At 38.5% G+C, this 24,325-nt stretch overlaps 1 protein-coding gene across 2 annotated transcripts in view; it reads left to right on the top strand.

Annotated features, from left to right (window-relative positions):
* The window catches only part of BCAP29 (B cell receptor associated protein 29), a 53,850-nt gene extending 30,214 nt beyond the window's left edge, over positions 1 to 23,636 (top strand). For both annotated transcript variants that reach the window (XM_047095451.1, XM_047095452.1), the window contains exons 7-8: positions 16,105 to 16,205; positions 22,430 to 23,636. In XM_047095451.1, the coding sequence (XP_046951407.1) occupies positions 16,105 to 16,205; positions 22,430 to 22,465 (137 nt within the window). In that variant the 3' untranslated portion in view covers positions 22,466 to 23,636. The remainder of the gene's footprint in view (positions 1 to 16,104; positions 16,206 to 22,429) is intronic.
* The last annotated feature ends 689 nt before the right edge of the window (positions 23,637 to 24,325 follow it).

Genomic DNA, 24,325 nt, shown 5'->3' with positions numbered 1-24,325 from the left:
GATGAATAAAACAGACCTGACCTACATATATCTGACAATATAGGCATGTACAGAAAAAAAAAAAGTAACTGTAATAAAATTTAAACCACTGGAGCGCCTGGGTGGCTCAGTCAGTTAAGCATCTAATTCTTGGTTTCAGCTCAGGTCATCATCTCATGATTCGTGAGATCAAGCCCCCCATCAGGCTGTGTGCTGAGGGCACAGAGCCTACTTGGGATTCTCTCTGTCTTTCTCCCTCTGCCCATCCCTCACACACTTGTGCTCGCTCTCTCTCTCTCTCTCTCTCTCTCTCTCTCTCAGAATAAATAAACTTAAAAAAACACACACACACGCAGTTTATGTTTCTTATTGAACCAAAGTTTGTGTGTCTGGTTTCCTAGTATCTTGGAGGCATTATAGTAGATTAACAGTCCGGTCATTGATTACTGGTAAAAGAATAGTACCTGTGAAAATTAAGTATTAAATAACTCTAATATATCACACTCTCAAGGTCTCAGAAATAAAACCAAGTATACTGAAAAGAAACCAACACTGAATGTGTGGAAAATTTTCAAATTAAAAATGGTTTCCTCTGGTGCAATCCTTGTTACTGTTGTACAACAGCCAACTTTAGCTGTCCTGTTAATGCCTCTAAAAATTGTTTTCGATTTCCTGGCAGAGCTTAGCTAGTAGTTCCTGTTAATCTCAGGTAGAAATCATAGTGATACATCTACACACTGTATTTGTCTCACCAGCTTCTCCCACTCTGCAAATAGCTCCATAAATGTAAGTTTAGCATTTTGTAAAACCACAAATATTTTTGGCCTACTTACTGGTCCTTTTACACAAATGGTTTACACAAGCATTTTGGCTTACTACATGTCACTATAACATTAATTGGGGTTATTCTCTATGTTAATAACCAATGCATATGCCTCAGAAAGTTCCTAGTGACTAGGACACAACCACGTTTCTAACTGAATCTGGCCAGTATTCTCATGAAATATCTCCACATTTCCAGAAAGCCACCAGCAAGTGATAGCAACTCATTTTTGCAGATGAGAAAATTGAAATAGTGACTTAGCTGTATCACCTCAAGCTTCCTTGTTTAATAATGTCTTTCCTATAAATGCTGCTTCCAGAATAAAATAGTTCAAGATGAAATAAGCAAATGCAAATGTCAGATAACAAGTTTATATAATCCCTTAGTCACGAAGGCAGTTCCAGAAGGAGGTAGAAGGCATCCAAAACAGAATATTGTAATTTTTATAAAACAAGAGATAGAGAAAGGACTGGGAAACAGTCCAGAAGGATCCTAGACAATAACAGCCTCTCTTAATTGGAGTGAATTAAATAAGACAGTTTATTAATATTAATAAGACAGCTTATTAACATCTACTGAAATACAAAACAACATAGGAAACACAGTTCATGCCTTGGCTTGATAACTGCCAAAAAAAACAGGATTTGCCTGCATTTGATTTGTCATACCTTCATCCCTGAAGTGATCAGGAGAAACTTCTAGATAGGCTGCAAAGTGGTTTTTCAACTTCTTTTACAGATGTGTAGGACCACCTGATTCATTCTGTCTCCTAAAAATTCATGAGAAAAATGATCTCTTTAGGTAACTAATGAGTTGATGTCTAAGATTTATTGAATTTCCTGAGTAATTTACTCATGTAAGAAATTTAAGTACAAATCATTTTTTTTCAATATATGAAGTTTATTGTCGTATTGGTTTCCATACAACACCCAGTGCTCATCCCAAAAGGTGCCCTCCTCAATACCCATCACCCACCCTCCCCTCCCTCTCACCCCCCATCAACCCTCAGTTTGTTTTCAGTTTTTAAGAGTCTCTTATGCTTTGGCTCTCTTCCACTCTAACCTCTTTTTTTTTTTTCCTTCCCCTCCCCCATGGGTTTCTGTTAAGTTTCTCAGAATCCACATAAGAGTGAAACCATATGGTATCTGTCTTTCTCTCTATGGCTTATTTCACTTAGCATCACACTCTCCAGTTCCATCCACGTTGCTACAAAGGGCCATATTTCATTCTTTCTCTTTGCCACATAGTACTCCGTTGTGTATATAAACCACAATTTCTTTATCCATTCATCAGTGGATGGACATTTAGGCTCTTTCCATAATTTGGCTATTGTTGAGAGTGCTGCTATAAACATTGGGGTACAAGTGCCCCTATGCATCAGAAGTACAAATCATTTTTTTTTTAATTTTTTTTTTCAACGTTTATTTATTTTTGGGACAGAGAGAGACAGAGCATGAATGGGGGAGGGGCAGAGAGAGAGAGGGAGACACAGAATCGGAAACAGGCTCCAGGCTCCGAGCCATCAGCCCAGAGCCTGACGCGGGGCTCGAACTCACGGACCGTGAGATCGTGACCTGGCTGAAGTCGGACGCTTAACCGACTGTGCCACCCAGACGCCCCACAAATCATTTTTAACATTAAGACTAACTCCTATTCAATACAAGTTCCTGGCCAACATTCTTGGTTTTTAAGAATAATTGACAGACAGTACTGTATTAGTTTCAGATGTATAATACAATAAACTGATACTTATATGCATTATAAAATGTCACCACAATAAGTCTAGTTACCATCTACCACCATACAAAGTTGTTACAGTATTATTGACTGTATTCCCTATGCTGTACATTAATCCCCATGTCTTCTTTATAACTTGAAGATTGTACCTCTTAATCCCCTTCAATTATTTTGTCCATCTCCCCCACATCCCCATCCCTCTGGCAACCCTCAATTTGTTCTCTGTATCTGTTTTTGTTTTGTTTGTTCATTTGCTTTTTAGATTCCACCTGTAAATGAAATTATATGGTATTTTTCTTTTTATGTCTAATTTGTTTTACTTAGCATAATACCCTCTAGATCCATCTGTGTTATCACACATGGCTACATTTCATTCTTATAACTGTGTAATGTTCCATTGTGTGTATGTGTGTGTCTGTGTGTGTATACATACACATTTTCTTTATCCATTAGTCTATTGATGGACATTAGGTTGCTTCCAAATTTGGGCTATTATAAATAATGCTGCCATGAACATAAGGGTGCATATGTCTTTTCAAAATAGTGTTTTCATTTTCTTTGACTAAATACCTAAAAGTGGAATTACTAGATCATATGGTAGTTCTATGTATAGTTTTTTCTTGGAGGCTTTAATGTTTTCTATATATAGTATCATATCATCTGCAAATAGTGACAGTTTTACTTTTCATTTCCAATTTGAATGCCATTTCTTGGGGCACCTGGGCGGCTCAGTCATTTGAGTGACTCTTGATTTCAGCTCAGGTCATGATCCCAGGGTGGTGGGATTGAGCCCTGCGTCAGGCTCCTCACTGAGCGTGGAGCCTGCTTAAGATCTCTCTCTTCCCCTCTGTCACTCTCCCCCAATCGTGTTTTCTCTCTCTCTAAGAAAGAAAGAGAGGGGCGCCTGGGTGGCTCAGTCGGTTAAGCATCCGACTTCAGCCAGGTCATGATCTCGCGGTCCGTGAGTTCGAGCCCCGCGTCCGGCTCTGGGCTGATGGCTCAGAGCCTGGAGCCTGCTTCCAATTCTGTGTCTCCCTCTCTCTCTGCCCCTCCCCCGTTCATGCTCTGTCTCTCTCTGTCTCAAAACTAAATAAACGTTAAAAAAAAAAAAAAAAAAAAAAAGAAAGAGAGAGAAGGAAAGAAAGAAAAGAACAAGAAGGAAAGGAAGGAAGAGAGAGAGAGTGGGAGTAAGAAAGGAAGGAAGGAAGGAGGGAAGAGAGAGAGGACAAAAGGAGGGAAGGGAAGGAGGAAAGAAGAGAAGAAGGGAGAAAGAAATGGGTTTCTGCTTAATTGTTGTGGCCAGGATTTCCAATATTATGTTGAATAAAAGTGGTGAGAGTGGGCATCCTTGTCATGTTCCTGATCTTAAAAGGAAACAGCTTTTCACTGTTGAGTGTGATGTTAGCTCTGGGTTTGTCATGTATGATCTTTATTATGTTGAGATACATTTTCTTTGTATCCACTTTGTGGAAAGTTTTATCATAAATGGATGCTGAATTTTGTCAAATGCTTTTTTCCCATATTTTGAGATGATAATATGATTTTTAGCCTTCATTTTGTTAATGTGGTGTATCACATTGATTGATTTCAGGTATTGAACCATCCTTGCATCCCTAGAATAAATCCTACTGGATCATGGTGTATGATCATTTAAAGTATTGTTGATGCAGTTTGCTAATATTTTGTTGAGTATTTTTCCACCTGTACTTACTAAGAATATTAGCCTATAGTTTTCTTTTTTTGTAGTCTCTTTGATTTTGGTATCAGGGTAATACTAGCCTCATAGGATGAATTTGGTAGTTTTTTGTCCTCTTCATTTTTATGTTATGTTATTTTGGAATAGTTTGAGGAGGATTAGGGATTAACTCTTCTTTAAATGTTTGATGGAAATCACGTGTGAGGCTGTCTGGTCCTGGATTTTAGTTTGTTGGGAGTTTTATTACTCTAATTTTACTGCTAGTAATTGGTTTATTCAGATTTTCTATTTGTTTCTGATTCAGTCATGGAAGATTTTATGTTTATAAAAATTTATCCATTTCTTCTAGGCTGGCCAATTTGTTGGCACATAATTTTTAATAGTATTCTTTTATAATCCTTGGTATTTCTGTAGTATTGATTGTAACTTTTCTTTCATTTCTGGTTTTATTTGAATCTTCTCTCACTTTTTCTTGATGAATCTGGGTACAGGTTATTAATTCTGTTTATCTTTTCAAAGAACCAGCTCCTAGTTTCGTAGATCTTTTCTATTGTTTATTGAGTCTCTCTTTCACAAATTGCACTCTAATATTTATTATTTCCTTCCTTCTACTAATTTTGGGCAGTGTTTGTTCTGCTTTTTCTAGTTCTCTTAGGTGTAAGATTCGATTGTTTATTTGAGATTTTTCTTGTTGTTTTTTTTTTGAGGTAGGCCTGTATCACTATAAACTTCCCTGTTAGAATTGCTTTTGCTGCATCCTGTAGATCTTAGAACACTGTATTTCCCTTTTTATTTGTCTCAAAGTATTTTTTTTATTTCCTCTTTGATTTTTTTCATTGACCTGTTAGTAGTTTAGTAGCATGTTATTTAACTTCCATTTGTTTGTGTTTTTTCCAGGTTTTTTTCTTGTAATGGAGTTCTACTTTCATACCATTGTGGTCAGAAAAGTTTCTTTTTTTTTTTGTTAATGTTTATTTATTTTTGAGACAGTGAGCCAGCAGGGGAGGAGCAGAGAGAAAGGGAGACACAGAATGCAAAGTAAGCTCCAGGCTCTGAGATGTCAGCACAGAGTCCAATGTGGGGCTCGAACTCACAGACCATGAGATCATGACCTGAGCCAAAGTCAGACACCCAACCGACTGAGTCACCCAGGCACCCAAGAAATGATTCTTGATACGATTTCAGTCTTTTTTTTTTTAGTATATGAAATTTATTGTCAAATTGGTTTCCATACAACACCCAGTGCTCATCCCAAAAGATGCCCTCTTCAATACCCATCACCTCCTCTCCCCTTCCCTCCCTCCCACCCCCATCAACCCTCAGTTTGTTCTCAGTTTTTAAGAGTCTCTTATGCTTTGGCTCTCTCCCACTCTAACCTCTTTGTTGTTTTTTTTTCCCCTTCCCCTCCCCCATGGGTTTCTGTTAAGTTTCTCAGGATCCACATAAGAGTGAAACCATATGGTATCTGTCTTTCTCTCTATGGCTTATTTCACTTAGCATCACACTCATTTCACCCCATCACACAAGGGCCATATTTCATTCTTTCTCATTGCCATGTAGTACTCCATTGTGTATATAAACCACAATTTCTTTATCCATTCATCAGTGGATGGACATTTAGGCTCTTTCCATAATTTGGCTATTGTTGAGAGTGCTGCTATAAACATTGGGGTACAAGTGCCCCTATGTGTCAGTACTCCTGTATCCCTTGGGTAAATTCCTAGCAGTGCTACTGCTGGGTCATAGGGTAGGTCTATTTTTAATTTTTTGAGGAACCTCCACACTGTTTTCCAGAGTGGCTGCACCAGTTTGCATTCCCACCAACAGTGCAAGAGGGTTCCCGTTTTCCACATCCTCTCCAGCATCTAGAGTCTCCTGATTTGTTCATTTTGGCCACTCTGACTGGCATGAGGTGATGTCTGAGTGTGGCTTTGATTTGTATTTCCCTGATGAGGAGCGCTGTTGAGCATCTTTTCATGTGCCTGTTGGCCATCCAGATGTCTTCTTTAGAGAAGTGTCTATTCATGTTTTCTGCCCATTTCTTCACTGGATTATTTGTTTTTTGGGTGTGGAGTTTGGTGAGCTCTTTATAGATTTTGGATACTAGCCCTTTGTCCGATATGTCATTTGCAAATATCTTTTCCCATTCCGTTGGTTGCCTTTTGGTTTTGTTGATTGTTTCCTTTGCTGTGCAGAAGCTTTTTATCTTCCAATAGTTCATTTTTGCTTTTAATTCCCTTGCCTTTGAAGATGTGTCAAATAAGAAATTGCTGTGGCTGAGGTCAGAGAGGTCTTTTCCTGCTTTCTCCTCTAGGGTTTTGATGGTTTCCTGTCTCACATTCAGGTCCTTTATCCATTTTGAGTTTATTTTTGTGAATGGTGTAATAAAGTAGTCTAGTTTCACTCTTCTGCGTGTTGCTGTCCAATTCTCCCAGCACCATTTGTTAAAGAGACTGTCTTTTTTCCATTGGATGTTCTTTCCTGCTTTGTCAAAGATTAGTTGGCCATACTTTTGTGGGTCTAGGTCTGGGGTTTCTATTCTATTCCATTGGTCTATGTGTCTGTTTTTGTGGCAATATCATGCTGTCTTGATGATTACAGCTTTGTAGTAGAGGCTAAAGTCTGGGATTGTGATGCCTCCTTATTTGGTCTTCTTCAAAATTACCTTGGCTATTCGGGGCCTTTTGTAGTTCCATATGAATTTTAGGATTGCTTGTTCTAGCTTCGAGAAGAATGCTTGTGCCATTTTGATTGGGATTGCATTGAATGTGTAGATAGCTTTGGGTAATATTGACATTTTAACAATATTTATTCTTCCAACCCATGAGCACGGAATGTTTTTCCATTTCTTTATATCTTCTTCAATTTCCTTCATAAGCTTTCTATAGTTTTCAGCATACAGATCTTTTACATCTTTGGTTAGATTTATTCCTAGGTATTGTATGCTTCTTGGTGCAATTGTGAATGGGATCAGTTTCTTTATTTGTCTTTCTGTTGCTTCATTATTAGTGTATAAGAATGCAACTGATTTCTGTACATTGATTTTGTATCCTGCGACTTTGCTGAATTCATGTATCAGTTCTAGCAGACTTTTGGTGGAGTCTATCGGGTTTTCCATGTATAATATGTCATCTGCAAAAAGTGAAAGCTTGACTTCATCTTTGCCAATTTTGATGCCTTTGATTTCCTTTTGTTGTCTGATTGCTGATGCTAGCACTTCCAACACTATGTTAAACAACAACGGTGAGAGTGGACATCCCTGTTGTGTTCCTGATCTCAGGGAGAAAGCTCTCAGTTTTTCCCCATTGAGGATGATATTAGCTGTGGGCTTTTCATAAATGGCTTTTATGTTGTTTAAGTATGTTCCTTCATCCCGACTTTCTCGAGGGTTTTTATTAAGAAAGGATGCTGAATTTTGTCAAATGCTTTTTCTGCATCGATTAACAGGATCATATGGTTCTTATCTTTTCTTTTATTAATGTGATGTATCACATTGATTGATTTGCAAATGTCGAACCAGCCCTGCATCCCAGGAATGAATCCCACTTGATCATGGTGAATAATTCTTTTTATAAGCTGTTGAATTCGATTTGCTAGTATCTTATTGAGAATTTTTGCATCCATATTCATCAGGGATATTGGCCTGTAGTTCTCTTTTTTTACTGGGTCTCTGTCTGGTTTAGGAATCAAAGTAATACTGGCTTCATAGAATGAGTCTGGAAGTTTTCCTTCCCTTTCTATTTTTTGGAATAGCTTGAGAAGGATAGGTATTATCTCTGCTTTAAATGTCTGGTAGAATTCCCCAGGGAAGCCATCTGGTCCTGGACTCTTATTTGTTGGGAGATTTTTGATAACTGATTCAATTTCTTCGCTGGTTATGGGTCTGTTCAAGCTTTCTATTTCCTCCAGTTTGAGTTTGGGGAGTGTGTGGGTGTTTAGGAATTTGTCCATTTCTTCCAGGTTGTCCAGTTTGTTGGCATATAATTTTTCATAGTATTCCCTGATAATTGCTTGTATTTCTGAGGGATTGGTTGTAATAATTCCATTTTCATTCATGATTTTATCTACTTGGGTCATCTCCCTTTTCTTTTTGAGAAGCCTGGCTAGAGGTTTATCAATTTTCTTTATTTTTTCAAGAAACCAACTCTTGGTTTCATTGATCTGCTCTACAGTATTTTTAGATTCTATATTGTTTATTTCTGCTCTGATCTTTATTATTTCTCTTCTTCTGCTGGGTTTGGGGTGTCTGCTGCTCTGCTTCTATTTCCTTTAGGTGTGCTGTTAGATTTTGTATTTGGGATTTTTCTTGTTTCTTGAGATAGGCCTGGATTGCAATATATTTTCCTCTCAGGACTGCCTTTGCTGCGTCCCAAAGCGTTTGGATTGTTGTATTTTCATTTTCGTTTGTTTCCATATATTTTTTAATTTCTTCTCGAATTGCCTGGTTGACCCATTGATTCTTTAGTAGGGTGTTCTTTAACCTCCACGCTTTCAGAGGTTTTCCAGACTTTTTCCTGTGGTTGATTTCAAGCTTCATAGCATTGTGGTCCAAAAGTATGCATGGTATGATCTCAATTCTTGTATACTTATGAAGGGCTGTTTTGTGACCCAGAATGTGATCTATCTTGGAGAATGTTCCATGTGCACTCGAGAAGAAAGTATATTCTGTTGCTTTGGGATGCAGAGTTTTAATTAGATCTGTCAAGTCCATCTGATCCAATGTATCATTCAGGGCCCTTGTTTCTTTATTGACCATGTGTCTAGATGATCTATCCATTATTGTAAGTGGGGTATTAAAGTCCCCCTGCAATTACCACATTCTTGTCAATAAGGTTGCTTATGTTTGTAATTGTTTTATATATTTGGGGGCTCCAGTATTCGGTGCATAGACATTTATAATTGTTAGTTCTTCTTGATGGATAGACCCTGTAATTATTATATAATGCCCTTCTTCATCTCTTGTTAGATACGATTTCAGTCTTGTTTAATTTATTGAGACTTATTTTGTGGCCTAACATGTGATCTGTCCTGGAGGGTGTTTTGTGTATACTTGAAAATAATGTGTATTCTGCTGTTTTTAGATGGAATGCTCTGTATATATTAAGTTCATCTGATCTAATGTGTTATTTAAAGCCAATATTTCCTTATTAATTTTCTGTCTGGGTGATCTATCCATTGATGTAAGTGGATGCTAAAGTCCCCTACTAGTGTTAGTTTCAGTTTCTCTCTTTGCATTTGTTAATATTTGCTTTATATATCTTGGTGCTTCTATGTTAGGTGCATACATATTTAGAAATGTTATAATTCCTTCTCTAATTGATCCCTTTATCTTTATGTAATACTCTCTCTTATTACAGCCTTTGTTTTAAGTCTAGTTTGTCTGATAGAAGTATTGCTTAGCCCAGCTTTCTTTTCAAAAATAAACATTAAAAATAATTTTAAGTAATTATTGTTTTCATTTTTTTTTGAAAGAGACAGACAGAGACAGAGAGCGTGAAGAGGGGAGGAGCAGAGAGATAGGGAGACACAGGAATCAGAAGCAGGCTCCAGGCTCTGAGCTGTCAGCACAGAGCCCGAGACGAGGCTAGAACTCACAAACTGCGAGATCATGACCTGAGTCAAAGTCAGACGCTCAACCGACTAAGCCACCCAGGAGCCCCAGCTTACTTACTGCCATTTTAAAAATTGTTTAATGGTTGTTTTGTAGTTCTCTATTCCTTTCTTCTTGCTCTTTTCCCTTGTGATATGGTAACTTTTTTAGTGTTATGTTTGGATTCCTTTCTCTTTATTTTTTGTGTATCTAATAAAGGTTTTTGATTTGTGGTTACCATGAGATTCATATATAACAACCTGTGTATATAGCAGTTTATTTTAAATTGATGAGCACTTAAGCTTGAACAAATTCTAAAAACACTACATTTTTACTGTCCCCACTCCTGACGTTTTATGGTTTTTACATCATGTTGTACATCTTTTTGTTTTGTGTATCCTTAACTAATTATAGATACAGCTTATTTACTACTTTTGTCTTTTAACTTTCATACCAGCTTTATACATGGCTGAACCTTCACCATATGTTTGCCTTTACCAGGGAGATTTTTTTTCTTTCGTATATATTTTTTTATTTCTAGTTATGGCCTTTTCTTTTCCTCTTAAAGAAGACCTTTTGATATTTTTTTGTAAAGGCTGGTTTAGTAGTGGTAAACCTTTAACTTTTGTTTGGTTGGAAAACTTTTTATCTCGCCTTCAATTCTGAATGATAACATTGCCGATTAGAGTATTCTTGGTTATGTTTTTTTCCTTTCAGCACTGTGAATATATTGTGCCACTCCCTGCCAGCCTGTAAAGTTTCTGTTGAAAAATTAGCTCATTGCCCTCCCTCGCTCTCTCTGCCCTTTCCCCCACTCAAGCTCTGTCTCTATCTCTCTCAAAAATAAATAAACATTAAAAAAAAATTGTTTTAAAGCGGTGGGGGGCTGCTCCTGGGTGGCTCAGTCAGGCATCCGACTTCATCTCAGGTCATGATCTCGTGGTCTGTGGGTTTGAGCCCTGTGTCATGTCGGGCTCTGTGCTGACAGCTCAGAGCCTGGATTCTGCTTCAGATTCTGTGTCTCCCTCTCTCTCTGCCCCTCTCCCGCTCAAGCTCTGTCTCTGTCTCTCTCAAAAATAAATAAACATTAAAAAAAAATCTAAAAAAAAACTAGCTCATTGCCTCATAGGGATTCCATTATATGCAACTAATTGCTTTTCTCTTGTTACTTTTAAGATTTTTTAGTTTTTGACATTGTAATTATAATTTGTCTTGGTGTAGATCTCTTCTGAGTTCATCTGTTTAGGAGCCTTGCTTTTTAGACCTGGGCATGTATTTCCTTCCTTAGTTTAGGGAATTTTTCAGCAGTGATTTCTTTAAATATGTTTTATGCCCCTTTCTCTTTCCCTTCTCCTTCTAGAACCCCTATAATGTAAATGTTAGTACTCGATGTTGTCCCATTGGTCCCTTAAAGTGCCTTTATTTTTAAATTCCTTTTTTTTCTTTTCCTTCCTTCCTTCCTTCCTTCCTTCCTTCCTTTCTAACTTTCTTTCTTTTTCTGTTCAGTTTGGGTGACTTTCACTACCCAGATCACTGATCTGTTCTTCTGTATCATCAAATCTTCAGTTTATCCCCTCTAGTGTATTTTTTTATTTCTGTTATTGTATTCTTTATATTTGATTGGTACTTTCTTATATTTTCTCTTTGTTGAAGGTCTTACTGTGCATTCATCTAGTCTTCTCCCAAATTTGATAATCATCTTTGTGGCCATTATTTTGAACTCTTTATCACTTTTATTGCTTAATTCCCTTTCATTTAGTTCTTTCTCTGAGGTTTGCCTTGCTCTTTTGTTTGGAACACATTTCTGTGTCTTTTCATTTGGCCTAGCTCTGTATTTGTTTTTAGGTGTTCAGTAGTTCAGCTACAGTTCCCAATCTTTTTTTTTTTCTTTTTCTTTTTTAAGTTTTTATTTAAATTCTAGTCAGTTAGCATACAGTGAAATATAAGTTTCAGGTGTAGAATCCAGCGATTCAACACTTACAATACCCAGTGCCCATCACGACACACATTTCCCAGTGTTAAAGGAGTGGCCTTATGTAGGAGATATCCTGTGGAGCCAAGAAGCATAATCTCCTCTGGTCACCAGAAGCAGGTCTCCCGTGTGGGCTGCATGTGCCCTCCTGATGTGACAGGGCAGAACGGTTGTGGGCACACTAGTAAGTGGGTCTGGCTCCCAGTCCAGCTGGCTGTACACCTGGTCTTGACCACTACAAATGTGCTGGTAGTCAAGACACCAGCGGTAGGCACCCTCTGACATTTGCAGTATACAGGGATGATTCCCAAATGGCATCCGCCGGGGCCGGAATCAGCACAGCAGAACAAGACAGCAAAAATGGCTGCCACCAGTGTCTTAAGTCCCCAAGCAGACGCCTAGCTGCCTTTTGTCTCTCCAGCAGGCGCTCCAAGATTAGTAAGTGGGTCCCCTTCACCTGTAGTCTATGTAATTTTGATCCAGTGTTTTTGTGTTTATTTTGGGGTCAAGTAAGTCTACATGTGAACTCTAAGAGTGGGGTTTCTTTTCCCCTGCAATTCTAGTTTTCCTAGACGTATTCCTTATTGCTTTTCAAAGCCAGGTGTTTTGGAGGCCCATCTCTTCTGTGCAGGATCTAAGGGTTTCGGTACCTGATGTGGAACTCAAATCTCTTGCCCCTCACGGAAAAGTTCAATGCTTTTGTGATCCTTCTGTATCATAGAATGCCATTCCTAGAATGTGGTTTTCAGGGTGCCTGAGTAGCTCAGTCTTTTGAGCTTCCGACTTCGCTCAGGTCATGATCTCATGGTTGGTGAGTTTAAGCCCCATCTCGGGCTCTCTGCTGTTATCCCCGAAGCTGTCAGTGCAGAGCCCGCTTCGGATCCTCTGGCCCCCTCTCTCTCTGTCCCTCCCTGCTCGCATGTGTTCTCTCTCCCTCTCTTTCTGTCTCAAAAATAAATAAAATATTAAAAATATATATATTAAAAAAAAGAATATGGTTCTTTCCTTAGTGAGACTGTATCTCTGCTTCTTCTGCCCTTCTCAGTACTGTCCCCTGTTGTAGAGGCTCTGTTCATCCTGTTCATCCAAGGTCCCCTTCAGAGGGGATTATTCCACATGTGGCTATAGATTTACTGTCTATGGGAGAAGGTAAGCTCAGGGTCTTCCTTTCCTACCATCTTGGACCCTCTTGGACCCGTCTTGGACCATCATTGTAGGCTAGTAAGACATTATTAAGTTGTAGAATCTTGTTTGCTTTTTATACACCAGAAATCCAGGCTTTTAAACATTTATGGTAAGGTCTTGAAGTTAACACTGTGTTTCATATTTTCAAGTAGGTTCTAGGAAATGCCTTATAGAACCCAAATTAAAGACTAATATGAAAACCTTCATGTTGTGACTGTGGTTCCAGTGAAATCTAACCACTATCAAAGATCTCTCTTCCATACCTAACCTATACCCTTACCAAGTGACAACATTAGATTTGTTAAATTTAGCCTTTAATGCCTAACTTAGTTATGGATCTATAAAAATAACATGAAAGAAATTATAATGTAGAGCTATCCCATATGGCTACCACTAGCTACACATGGCTGTTTAAATCAAAATTTAATTAAAATTAAGTATAATTTAAAATTAAATTCTTCAGTTGCACTAGCCACATTTAAAGTGCTTAATAGCCACAGGGGTGCCTGGGTGGCGCAGTCGGTTGAGCGTCCGACTTCAGCCAGGTCACGATCTCGCGGTCCGTGAGTTCGAGCCCCGCGTCGGGCTCTGGGCTGATGGCTCGGAGCCTGGAGCCTGTTTCCGGTTCTGTGTCTCCCTCTCTCTCTCTGCCCCTCCCCCATTCATGCTCTGTCTCTCTCTGTCCCAAAAATAAATAAACGTTGAAAAAAAAAAAAAAAGTGCTTAATAGCCACATATACCTAGTGGCTGCCATATTAGCACAGATGTTCTACATCTGTATTGTCCACTAAATGTTCTACAACACAGGAAGTTTAATTTGACAACATTGTCTTAGAAAGTGCCAATACAAAAGCCACTTTAGTTGAAAGTGACTTATATACTTATATATAAAAATGCCCATATGATGGCTTTTCAAGAGGAAGAGGAAACAGATTGTTTATAAATAGTACCTATAATTTCATTCAACTGTGCCAGAAAAGTGACTCTTACATTTATAAATCCCACTTTCTTTTACTTAAACTTCTACCCTAAAATATTTACAAATTCAGAACTTCTAAAGACTACATATGCAGAATTGTATGTAGAGTAGAGTTAGTTCAGGATTCCCAGAATTTATCCAGTCCATCTTGTGCTACTCTTCCTTTCTACACATTTACTCATTATCTTCTCTACAATGTGCTAAGTTAATGTGTGTGTGTGTGTGTGTGTGTGTGTGTGTGTGTGTGTGCGTGTTTAACTTCTATCTTAGAAGTTAACTGCTTATTTTTAACTTATTTTTAACTGCTGTCTTACACTATACCTCCTTGGTAGACAGAGGCTAATATAGATCCATTTTTGTGTATCATCTTGAGGTAAAGCCTTTAAGTGTCCCACACCCCTAAATCTTTCAATTTTATATAAGAAGGTGATTGTCTTTGCTTTTAAGGAAAATGCGCTGTTCGTCCCTTAGTAAGTATAATAAAATATCCCCCTCTCAGTTTTTTCAAAAGCAGACCATTCTAATAAATTCTGTACTATAATGCTTGAGTCTAGGATGAATCAGGAAACAGGATAAGACTGGAACATCTTATGCAAAAAACTAGGGTACTCAAAAAATGATAGGGACATAGTGAGAGGACATAAGAGCCAGCTTGACAGCCTTCCCACTAGCTATATCTGGCTAGTGCAGTTATGAATTATAAACTGTTGAAAACATAACCTATGTGTTCATACTTAGGATGGATGGATGGATGGGTGGATGGATGGGTGGATGGGTGGATGGATAATGGAAGGCCCTTCTTTAGAGTAGAATGCTGACTGGTAAATGTGGATGAGATGGTGAAGTTGGAAAATCACCAGTGTGCTACCATCACAATAAAGGTTGGTTTAGGCAAGAATTTTCAATGGGTGCTAACTATGAGGGGATAGTTTTCATAAGGAGCAAGATACTTACATAGTCTTTTCTTCCCACACACTGCTTCTTAGTTTACAAAGAAGAAAATAAGTATAAATAGAAAAACCAGTGAGAGGCAGATGGGTCTCTGGATGTGATACCTTGAGAGACAGTCAGCATCATTTGTATGTAAGTTAAGATGCATAACCTGAATTTAATCATGAGGAAACATCAGACAAAACCAAAATGAAAAACATTCCATTTAAGAAAAAAGTGGCCTGAGGGTGTCTTGGTGGCTCAGTCAGTCAAGCATCTAACTTCAGCTCAGGTCATGATCTCATGGTTTGTGAGTTCGAGCCCCCTGTCAGAGTCTCTGCTGTCAACACAGAACCCACTTCAGATCCTCTGTCTCCCCTCTCCCTTTGTCCCTCCCCAATGCGCTCTTTCTCTTTCAAAAAAAAAAAAAAGTGGCCTTTATTTAAAATGTCAGTGTTACGAAAGGGGAGAAGAATGCAGGGGGAAGGCTGAGGAACTATTCTAAATTAAAGGAAACAAAAGAAACGTGACAACTTAATGCTAATCTTTGATCTAGGGCTGGATCTAGACTAAAAAAAAAAATGGTAAAAAACCCATAATTGGGACAGTAGCCAAGACTGGAATATGAATGGCAGATTAGATAAAAAGTACTGATGTTAAATTTCCTAATTTGCTAACTATGCTCTGATTATGTTACAGAATAGCTTTGTTCTTAAGAAATACACAATGAAGTATATTTATTTATTTATTTTTTTTTAATTTTTTTAATGTTTATTTATTTTTGAAGGAGAGAGAGACAGAGCATGAGCGGGGGAGGAGCAGAGAGAGAGGGAAACACAGAATCTGAAGCAGGTTCCAGGCTCCAAGCTGTTAGCACAGAGCCTGATGCAGGGCTCAAACTCACAAACTGAGATCATGACCTGAGCCAAAGTCAGACACTTAACCGACTGAGCCACCCAGGTGCCCCAAGAAATACACAATGAAGTATTAAGGAGTAAAGGGACATGATGTCTATAACTTACTCTTAAATGATTCAAGAAAACAGTTGTGCATGTGTGGTGAGAGAATACAGTAACAAATATATTGCATCTTAACAGTTGGTGAACTTGAGTAAGAGCTACAAAGGAGTTTTCTATTTAAGTCTTGCAACTTTTCTGTAAACTTAAAAATATTTCAAAGTAAAAATTTTTAAATTCTATTCCATGTTTTCTAGCCCTTTCTAAGGCACAGAATGATGTGATGACAATGAAAATGCAATCAGAGCGACTTTCAAAAGAATACGATCGACTTCTGAAAGAACACTCAGAACTTCAGGTGGGTGACATCTACTTTATGGACCTAAGTTTTTTTGAAATAGTAATCACTAAATCAACCATTTGGGTCATCTGTCCTTCCCAAATCAAGAGGATGTATTCAATCCTGGCTTTAAAAAAAATTTTTTTTAACATTTATTCATTTTTGAGAGATGGCCAAGAGACAGAGCATATAAGTAGGGGAGGGGCAAAGAGAGAGGGAGACACAGAATCCAAAGCAGGTTCCAGGCTCCAAGCTGTCAGCACAGAGCCTGATGCGGGGCTTGAACCCATGAACCATGAGATCATGACCTGAGCCAAAGTTGGACACTCAACTGACTGAGCCACCCAGGTGCCCCTGTCCTGCCTTTTTAAAAATGATGAAGGAAACCAGATTTTTACCAAGGGGGTGAAGATGAGGATATCGCCTGAAAACACAGGACAGCCGTCACATAGAGAATTACTGACATGCTAACTGATTGCATTCTAGTTTTAGTGGGATTGTAAGCACAAGAACTGAGCCACAAAAATGGCAGCATCGAAAACCAAGCTGGTTCTATAAACATTCAGTTTTGCTGTTGGCAATGTTTGCTCTATTCGTGCCAAAATAAGGTAAAAAATTGAAGGCTCATCTTCATGACTACTCGCTACTCCTTCTATCCCAGTGTTTTGTTTAAACATCTGAGGTCAAAACCTATGGCATTCAAATCCGTGATTTACCTCCAATGTGGATTTAAAAGATAGAAATGGAAAAAAACCTTTTTGTTGTTAAAGTCACAGAGTCCAGGGCAATAGTTCTTTTTCTCTTCCCCTCCAGTCCAGCAAGAGTCTGTGCCCTGCACTCATCCAGGCTAAGCTTGCCTGTCCCTTCCCTCTTGGTTTGCCAGGCCCTACTCTGAACTGATTTCCCAGCCACTCTCTGACTGCATGTCAGAGAGTTCAGGGGAGACGCCATTCCCGAGGCAGCCCTGGTCCTTCCTGTCCCTCCTGCTTTCAGGATGGGCTTATCCTAAGAATTTGGCAGCTTTTTGTACCTTTCAATCAGGTCTTTTTTTTTTTTTTTTTTTTTTTTGAGAGAGAGCACAAGCAGGGGAGGGGCAGAGAGAGAAGGAGAGACAGAATCCCAACCAGGCTCCACACCCTCAGCACAGAGCCTGATATGGGGGCTCAAACTCACGAACCATGAGATCCAGACCTGAGCCGAGATCAAGATTCAGACACTTAACCACCTGCACCACCCAGGTGCCCCTCAATCGGGGCTTTTTAGCAATTACAGCTGTGCAGTTACTTCACTGTAGAAGAACCCCTGGTCCCAGGACTCACTTCACTGCTTCTTCATGGTCATTGAATCTCCAGGGTCCATCACTCCGCCTGGCAAAAGGCAAGCAGGTGCTATACCCATAGGCCTTAGAGTCAGACAGACCTGGAATGACTCTAACTCTCATACTATCTGATCCCAAGCATGTTAGGATACACCTCTGCAGCTTACTTTTCTTCACTTGTGAAACCAGGATAATAGTAACACCTGGTCCACTGGGTTGTGGCAAGAATTAAATAGAATGTGTAGGGTACTTAGCACTGTGCCTGGCTGATAGGAGACACTCAAGAAATGATACCTATTGTAAGTATCATCATCAGTATACATTACTCTGTAGAAGTTTTGCTGAAACTGACTTATTCTCAACCAGCCACTTTGGCCTTGATTTAGAGCCAATCAAGAAGGAAACCAGAGCACATTTACCATCTGGTATCCCTAGTTGAGTTGCATGTTTGATTTAACTAACTTTTGACATTAGGGTATTCCAGAGAAGGGTATCCCCTGTGTGTTTCAAACCTAGGATACGGAGAGCCCATGTCACTTGGCCTAAAGTAGATGGTTAGATTCTCAACAAGACCACCTTTTCCCCATCTCTAAAACATGGGTCCTGAAAATTGCTGACTTCACCATGGCATGATGAGTATTTCTCCAGGGCATCCTTCAAGATCTGCCATGGAAAATGAAAGAACACTTCAGAAGCCTTTTGCCTAGAAATGGAACTTTTTTTCCCCTCCCATTTGTAAGGTCAAAAGGATGCATATCCCCACCAGTGGACTTTGCCAGAATTTCAGAAACGTTTAGATCCCTGAATGGAGAAAAGAGAAGCAGGAATATTCTCTCATTTTGTTATGGCCAGTGGTGATTGCTGAATGTCCCCATCGTGGTAACAGCTCATGCTTCTCTTAATCCGTGAAAAGTATATGTGACAACCCATTTTCTTTCCCCTCCCCAAATTCCTTCTTCTTGGAGCTGATGCATTCTTGTTAACAGATGTTAAATGGTTTCTCTGACTAATTCCTTCCCAAGAAAGTAGTTTTTGTTCCTATTTCTTTGAAAAATGACCCATCCTGGATATGCCAGGTGCCATGCTGAGAGTTGGGCCTTGTGCACTAGTGCATTTAAGGTCTTGATCCAGTTTCTTCTTTTATTTTTGAAATATTTAATGAATGACATTTACTGAGGATATGCTGTAGACCAAGCACTTAGTTAACGGGTTCATATATTATTCTGTTTACTTTAATCACAGCCCACTAAATTAAAATATTTTAATACCCTATCTTGTGGGTGAGGAAAACAAGTCCCAGAGATGTTATATAATGTACCTAAAGTCACTGAACTAGAAATTGATAGGATTCAAAGTTGAATTCAAAATCATGAAACCTTGGGGCATCAGGGTGGCTGTCGGTTCAGCATCCAGCTCTTGGTTTTGGCTCAGGTCATGTCCTCATGGTTCATGTCAGGCTCTGTGCTGACAGCATGGAGCCTGCTTGGGATTCTCTTTCTCTCCCTCTCTCTCTCTCTCTGCCCCTACCCTGCTTGCACTCTCTCTCTCTCAAAATAAATAAACTTAAAAAAAATAAAATCCAAAACCCAGTAATTTTTCTCCAGTTGCCCCATCATTAAGAACTCCCTGTGTTGGTCACTAGACTCTGCTCTTGGATCTGTTGTCTTCCCACTTCCACTCTACTCAATCTCAGAGAGCCACATTTCCCAAGCTCCCATGCTGTCTTCTGGCCAGGTTCAGCAGTGGGAGGCACTAGCAGGGGACTGAAGGCAGGAGGGGCAGTGCTGGGGACTTCCCATTGCTCTGTTTCAGTAGCATCTGCAGCAGCAGCACCATCTTTTCCCATGGTCCTGGTACCCACTGGGCAGCTGCCACATGGTGGCCCTAGCTCCTGGGATCCAGAACCGGGTCTCCCCCCTTGTCCCTCTAGCCCAAAGAATGGTGGTTTTGTGCTAATCCCTGAGGTGTCTTACCACACTGTTCCAATGCATCTACTCTTTCACCACCTGTAAAACCAGCTTCCCATAATAAATACCTGTTTGAATTTAAAAAAGAAAGAACGCTCTCAGCCCCATACTTTGGCAGTTCTGTAAACCCCGGGGGGGATGACTTGGCATCCAGCACCTTGACTTCTTCATTTCTTAAATGAGGGTTATAATACTTGAGCATTAAACCAGACCCTGTCTAAGGCACTTTAAATGTTTTTAAACAAGAAAAGCTCTATAGCCCTACAAGACACTAGTAGTTACCTCTTGATTGGACACATTTTTTTTTTCCCACTTACCCTCCATTGTCCGGTATGAGAACTTGTAGAAGATTCTGAGATTTAAGTGTCATTAAATGACTCCCATTTTCTTTAAAGTGACTCTTACACTTTTATATTTACCTTCTTAACGCTACTTGAGAAGCAAAATGATTGCTGTAGGCCATCTATAGTAAAAAGCTGTATCAAATTGTCGTTTGTGAATTATACTTCTGTTGTCAAACCAACCTTAATAATTGAATTATATCTTCAAGTTCTTGGGAAATTTAGCCTTCTCAGTATTACACAGTTGATTTACTTTAAATAAAATAATCATAAAATGACTTAAACTATTATGGAAATAAAAGCGGAAGGGGGAAAGCTGGTTTCCTTACCATAAACAGATTCCACTTTGCATAATTTAAATCCGTTTTAAATCTGGTCTCCTCCCTGATACAAATACTAAATAAATATTAGAAAACAATCCCGTCAATACAAAGTCTTTGCCTTTCCTTGTTTGCCGTGTCTCTCTTCTAGAAAAGGAAAAGCAAAACTAAGTAAGGATTATGGGCAGCACAAACCCATCAGCATCTGGCAGTTTTCAAATTTCATTTTGGAGTCACCCTCACTTAAGGAACTTGTCCTGAATAACAGCTCCATTAAAGCTGTGACTTTTATCTTTATGTCCACTTTAATTTTGGATAAACACAAGATTATCTCCTTTTTTAAAATTGAAGTATAATTAGCATACAGTGTTATATTCGTCTTAGATATATAATGATTCAACAATCTGTACAGTTTTCAGTGCTCATCACAAGTGTACTCTTAATCCCTTCACCTCTTTCACCCGTCCCTCACCCACTTCCCCTCTGGCAATTGTTCTCTGTATTTAAGACTCTGTATTTTTGTTTGTCTCTTTTTTACTTTGTTCATTTGTTTTGTTTCTCAAATTCCACATATGAGTGAAATCATATGGTATTTGTCTTTCCCTGTCTGTCTTATTTTGCTTAGTATTACACTCTCTAGATCTACCCATGTTGTAGGAAATGGCAAGATTCCCTTCTTTTTTATGGCTGAGTAATACACACACACACACACACACACACACACACACACATCACATCACATCTTCTTTATCCTTTCATCTGTGGATGGACATTTGGGTTGTTTATGTATCTTAGCTATTGTAAATAACACAGTAAACATGGGGGTGCATATATCTTTCTGAATTAGTGTTTTTGTTCTTTGGGTAAATACCCAGTAATGGAATACTAGGTCATAAAGTACTTCTATTTTTAGTTTTTTTGAGGAGCCTCCGTACTGTTTTCAGAGTGGCTGTACCAGTTTATTTTTCTACCAACAGTGCATGGGGTCTCTTTTAATTCTACTTCCTTGACAACACTTGTTATTTATTGTAGTTTTTATTTTAATCATTCTGACAGGTGTAAAGTGATATCTCATAGTGGTTTTGATTTGCATTTCCCTGATAATGAGTGATGTTGAGCATCTTTTCATGTGTCTGTTGGCCATTTGTAGGTCTTCTTTGGAAAAATGTCTGTTCAGGTTCTCCACCCATTTTTAATCAGGTTATTTAGTTTTTTTGGTATTGAGTTTAGTTTTATTGGTGTTGAAGTTTGGTGTTATTTTTGAGAGAGAGACAGCCCATGAGTAGGGGAGGGACAGAGAGAGAGGGGAACAGAGGATCTGAACCTGGCTCTGGGCTGATAGCAGAGAGCCCAACGCGGGGCTCAAACTCACAAACCATGAGATCATGACCTGAGCCAAAGTCTGACGCTAAACCGACTGAGCCACCCAGGTGCCCCGCATAAGTTCTTTATATTTTAGTTAATAACCTCTTATCAGATACATCATTTGCAAATATCTTCTCCCATTCAGTAGTTAAAGCTGTGATATTTATCTGAAGTGGTAAGATATATATAAACATGTGAAAGTGGTACCTTATCATTCAAAATACTTCCTCTAATCCTGATTTGGTTGCATAACGTTAATGTTACTAAAGTTGCTCTGAAAGCATTAATACTCAGCCTGAACAAGAGCTAGATGAACTTCTCATGTACAAGCAATAATGCTACAACTCCATTTGATGAGGTTTTTTTCCTCAGTGTAGACTTTGCTTTCTTGAGTGCAAATGATTTCTAAAGGTTAATTTCGATCCCATTTTCTTCCAGTTTTAAATGATATTTTATAGTTATCTCTGATCAGCAAAGAGTATAATTTGAAAACTCAATTCTCTGGGCAAATATCTGCATAACAAACACACACACACACACACACACACACACACACACAAAAGGCCATCCCATCTGGGGTTTTTGTTTCCCCTCATTCTTTCCTTGCCAAAAATCTTAATTGAGTTGGTAAGAGGGGAATTTTAGAAATTTTGTTTTCCTGGTATAACCTGTGAAACAAAAGCAAAGTAGATTAAGGCAAGGAAACAAATGAATTGATCAAGAATGTTATTTTTCCCCCTTTTTCAAGTAAAACCCACAAACTTTGTAGTTTAAGTTTGAAATGTTCTCAATCCCTATTTTCTTATTTGATTATTCTCATAATTAATAACCATACACAGAAAAGAGAATTTTTTTAAAAACTCCTTGTCATATCAATGAATCTGTTTTTCACTCTTGGCTGTAGCTACTTGAGTCCTTTTTTTTCTTGCAGAATCGCTTGGGGAAAGACAGTAAGAAAGGCCTGTGAACTTTGAAAGACGATGGCGACACACCATGTGAAGATGACAAATTTGTTATCGTGTTGGCCTGTAGAACAATTTAAAATTCAGTTCAGTAAAAGGTACCATTTATGACCAGCCAATAATTTTTTTAATGCCACATATAGCCTGTTATCCTAACAGTGTTGTCACAATAGTTGATGATGTTTCAGATATATCGTCAAGTCTATATTCCAGCTCTTCTGTAAAATATAAGCATGTTTAGCACCCTAGTAAGATATTGAGAGGAACACTGGTTATATGGTGACTGTTTACTAATAAAAAGAAAAATTTATAGCCAGTTACTTCCCAAATTGATTTTTAAGTTGATGAAATCATTAATAGCCTTAAAAGCTGTGATGTGTTTTCAGTAATAATAATCTATTTAATCAGATGACGATAATGCTGATGTATTTGAAAATAGTATTCAGTATCAGCAGATTTGTTCATAGATTAAATAAGGACAAATGATCAGAATTAGCCATTATATATATGGGGAAGAGTCATGAAGAGCAAAAAAATAAAAACAATGACCTTAGTTGTTCTTTTTTATAAGTCTGATGATACTATAGTTTACTCTTGTAAAACAGCTATATTGATAATTATATTTTTGTTACTGTGCTTCTATATCTGTTGGACTGTTTCCGTTGACATTTGTGTTAATACCACGTAATAAGTAGGCATTATACCTTTTTAAAATTCATCTGATAATGAAGTTTACATCTATTTGCATAACTGCCATACACTGAAGTTAAAATTATTTTACGACAATGTGGAATTCTTGACTTAGAAAGCTAATGTAGAGCATATCCAAAGAGCAATGTTTCCCATCACTGTGAGAGTTACTAAGTATACAGATATTACCTCAAATATACATACACTGGGGTCACAGTTTCTCTGAGATGTATCTGTATTCTGAAAGCTAAATATTAAGTACTATTTTTCCATTCATATTCCTTTAGAATCTCCTTTAGAACATGATAACGACTGTAGTTATATTAAAATGATTTAGGTTGTTCCAGTGTTTAGACATGAAAATCATCTTCCTTGTCTCATAAAGACCTAAATATAAATAATGGAATGGAAAATAATGACTGGAGTTTTTACTTTCCTGATACTTATTTCATCCTTTGTTGTTTATTATCATTTTAGCACCAACTTCATGCATACTTAATTTTTTTCATTGTAACATAGGTGAAATTTTTTTTTTTTTAATTTTTTTTTCAACGTTTTATTTATTTTTGGGACAGAGAGAGACAGAGCATGAACGGGGGAGGGGCAGAGAGAGAGGGAGACACAGAATCGGAAACAGGCTCCAGGCTCTGAGCCGTCAGCCCAGAGCCTGACGCGGGGCTCGAACTCCCGGACCGCGAGATCGTGACCTGGCTGAAGTCTGACGCTCAACCGACTGCGCCACCCAGGCGCCCCGAAATTTTTTTCATTGTAACATAGATGTAACATAGGTGAAACGAGCGAATACATTAGAATTTTATTTCAGATAGAAGTCAGGAGCTACTGCTGGAACACAGACATGTAGGAGACATTTACCAGGAGTGAACGATGGACTTAGACCAGATGGTCTGACAGCACCATGAGTAACAGAGAAGGGGATGCTTCAGTGGGAGGGAGCTGAATAAATGACAATTCAGAGTATCGCCTTGGAAATGGCAGAGTGGGTAAATATGAAGGTACTGAGCATTTGTGACCTGGCTTCCACACAGGAATCAAGGCAAATGACAAAATAACAGAGAAGTAGGAAATACACAGCTGTAGAATTGGCAAAACTGAAATCGAATCCCAACCTTACCACTAATTTAGCTGTGTGATTTTAAACAAATTATTCAAACTCG

This window comes from Lynx rufus, unplaced genomic scaffold, assembly GCF_022079265.1.
Source record: "Lynx rufus isolate CCGP_SWC_20201006 ecotype Redwood Valley unplaced genomic scaffold, mLynRuf1.p SCAF_4, whole genome shotgun sequence".
Classification (NCBI taxonomy): Eukaryota; Metazoa; Chordata; class Mammalia; order Carnivora; family Felidae; genus Lynx; species Lynx rufus.
The sequence above is the reverse complement of the archived record's forward strand: the minus strand, read 5'-3'. Positions and strand labels throughout refer to the sequence as shown.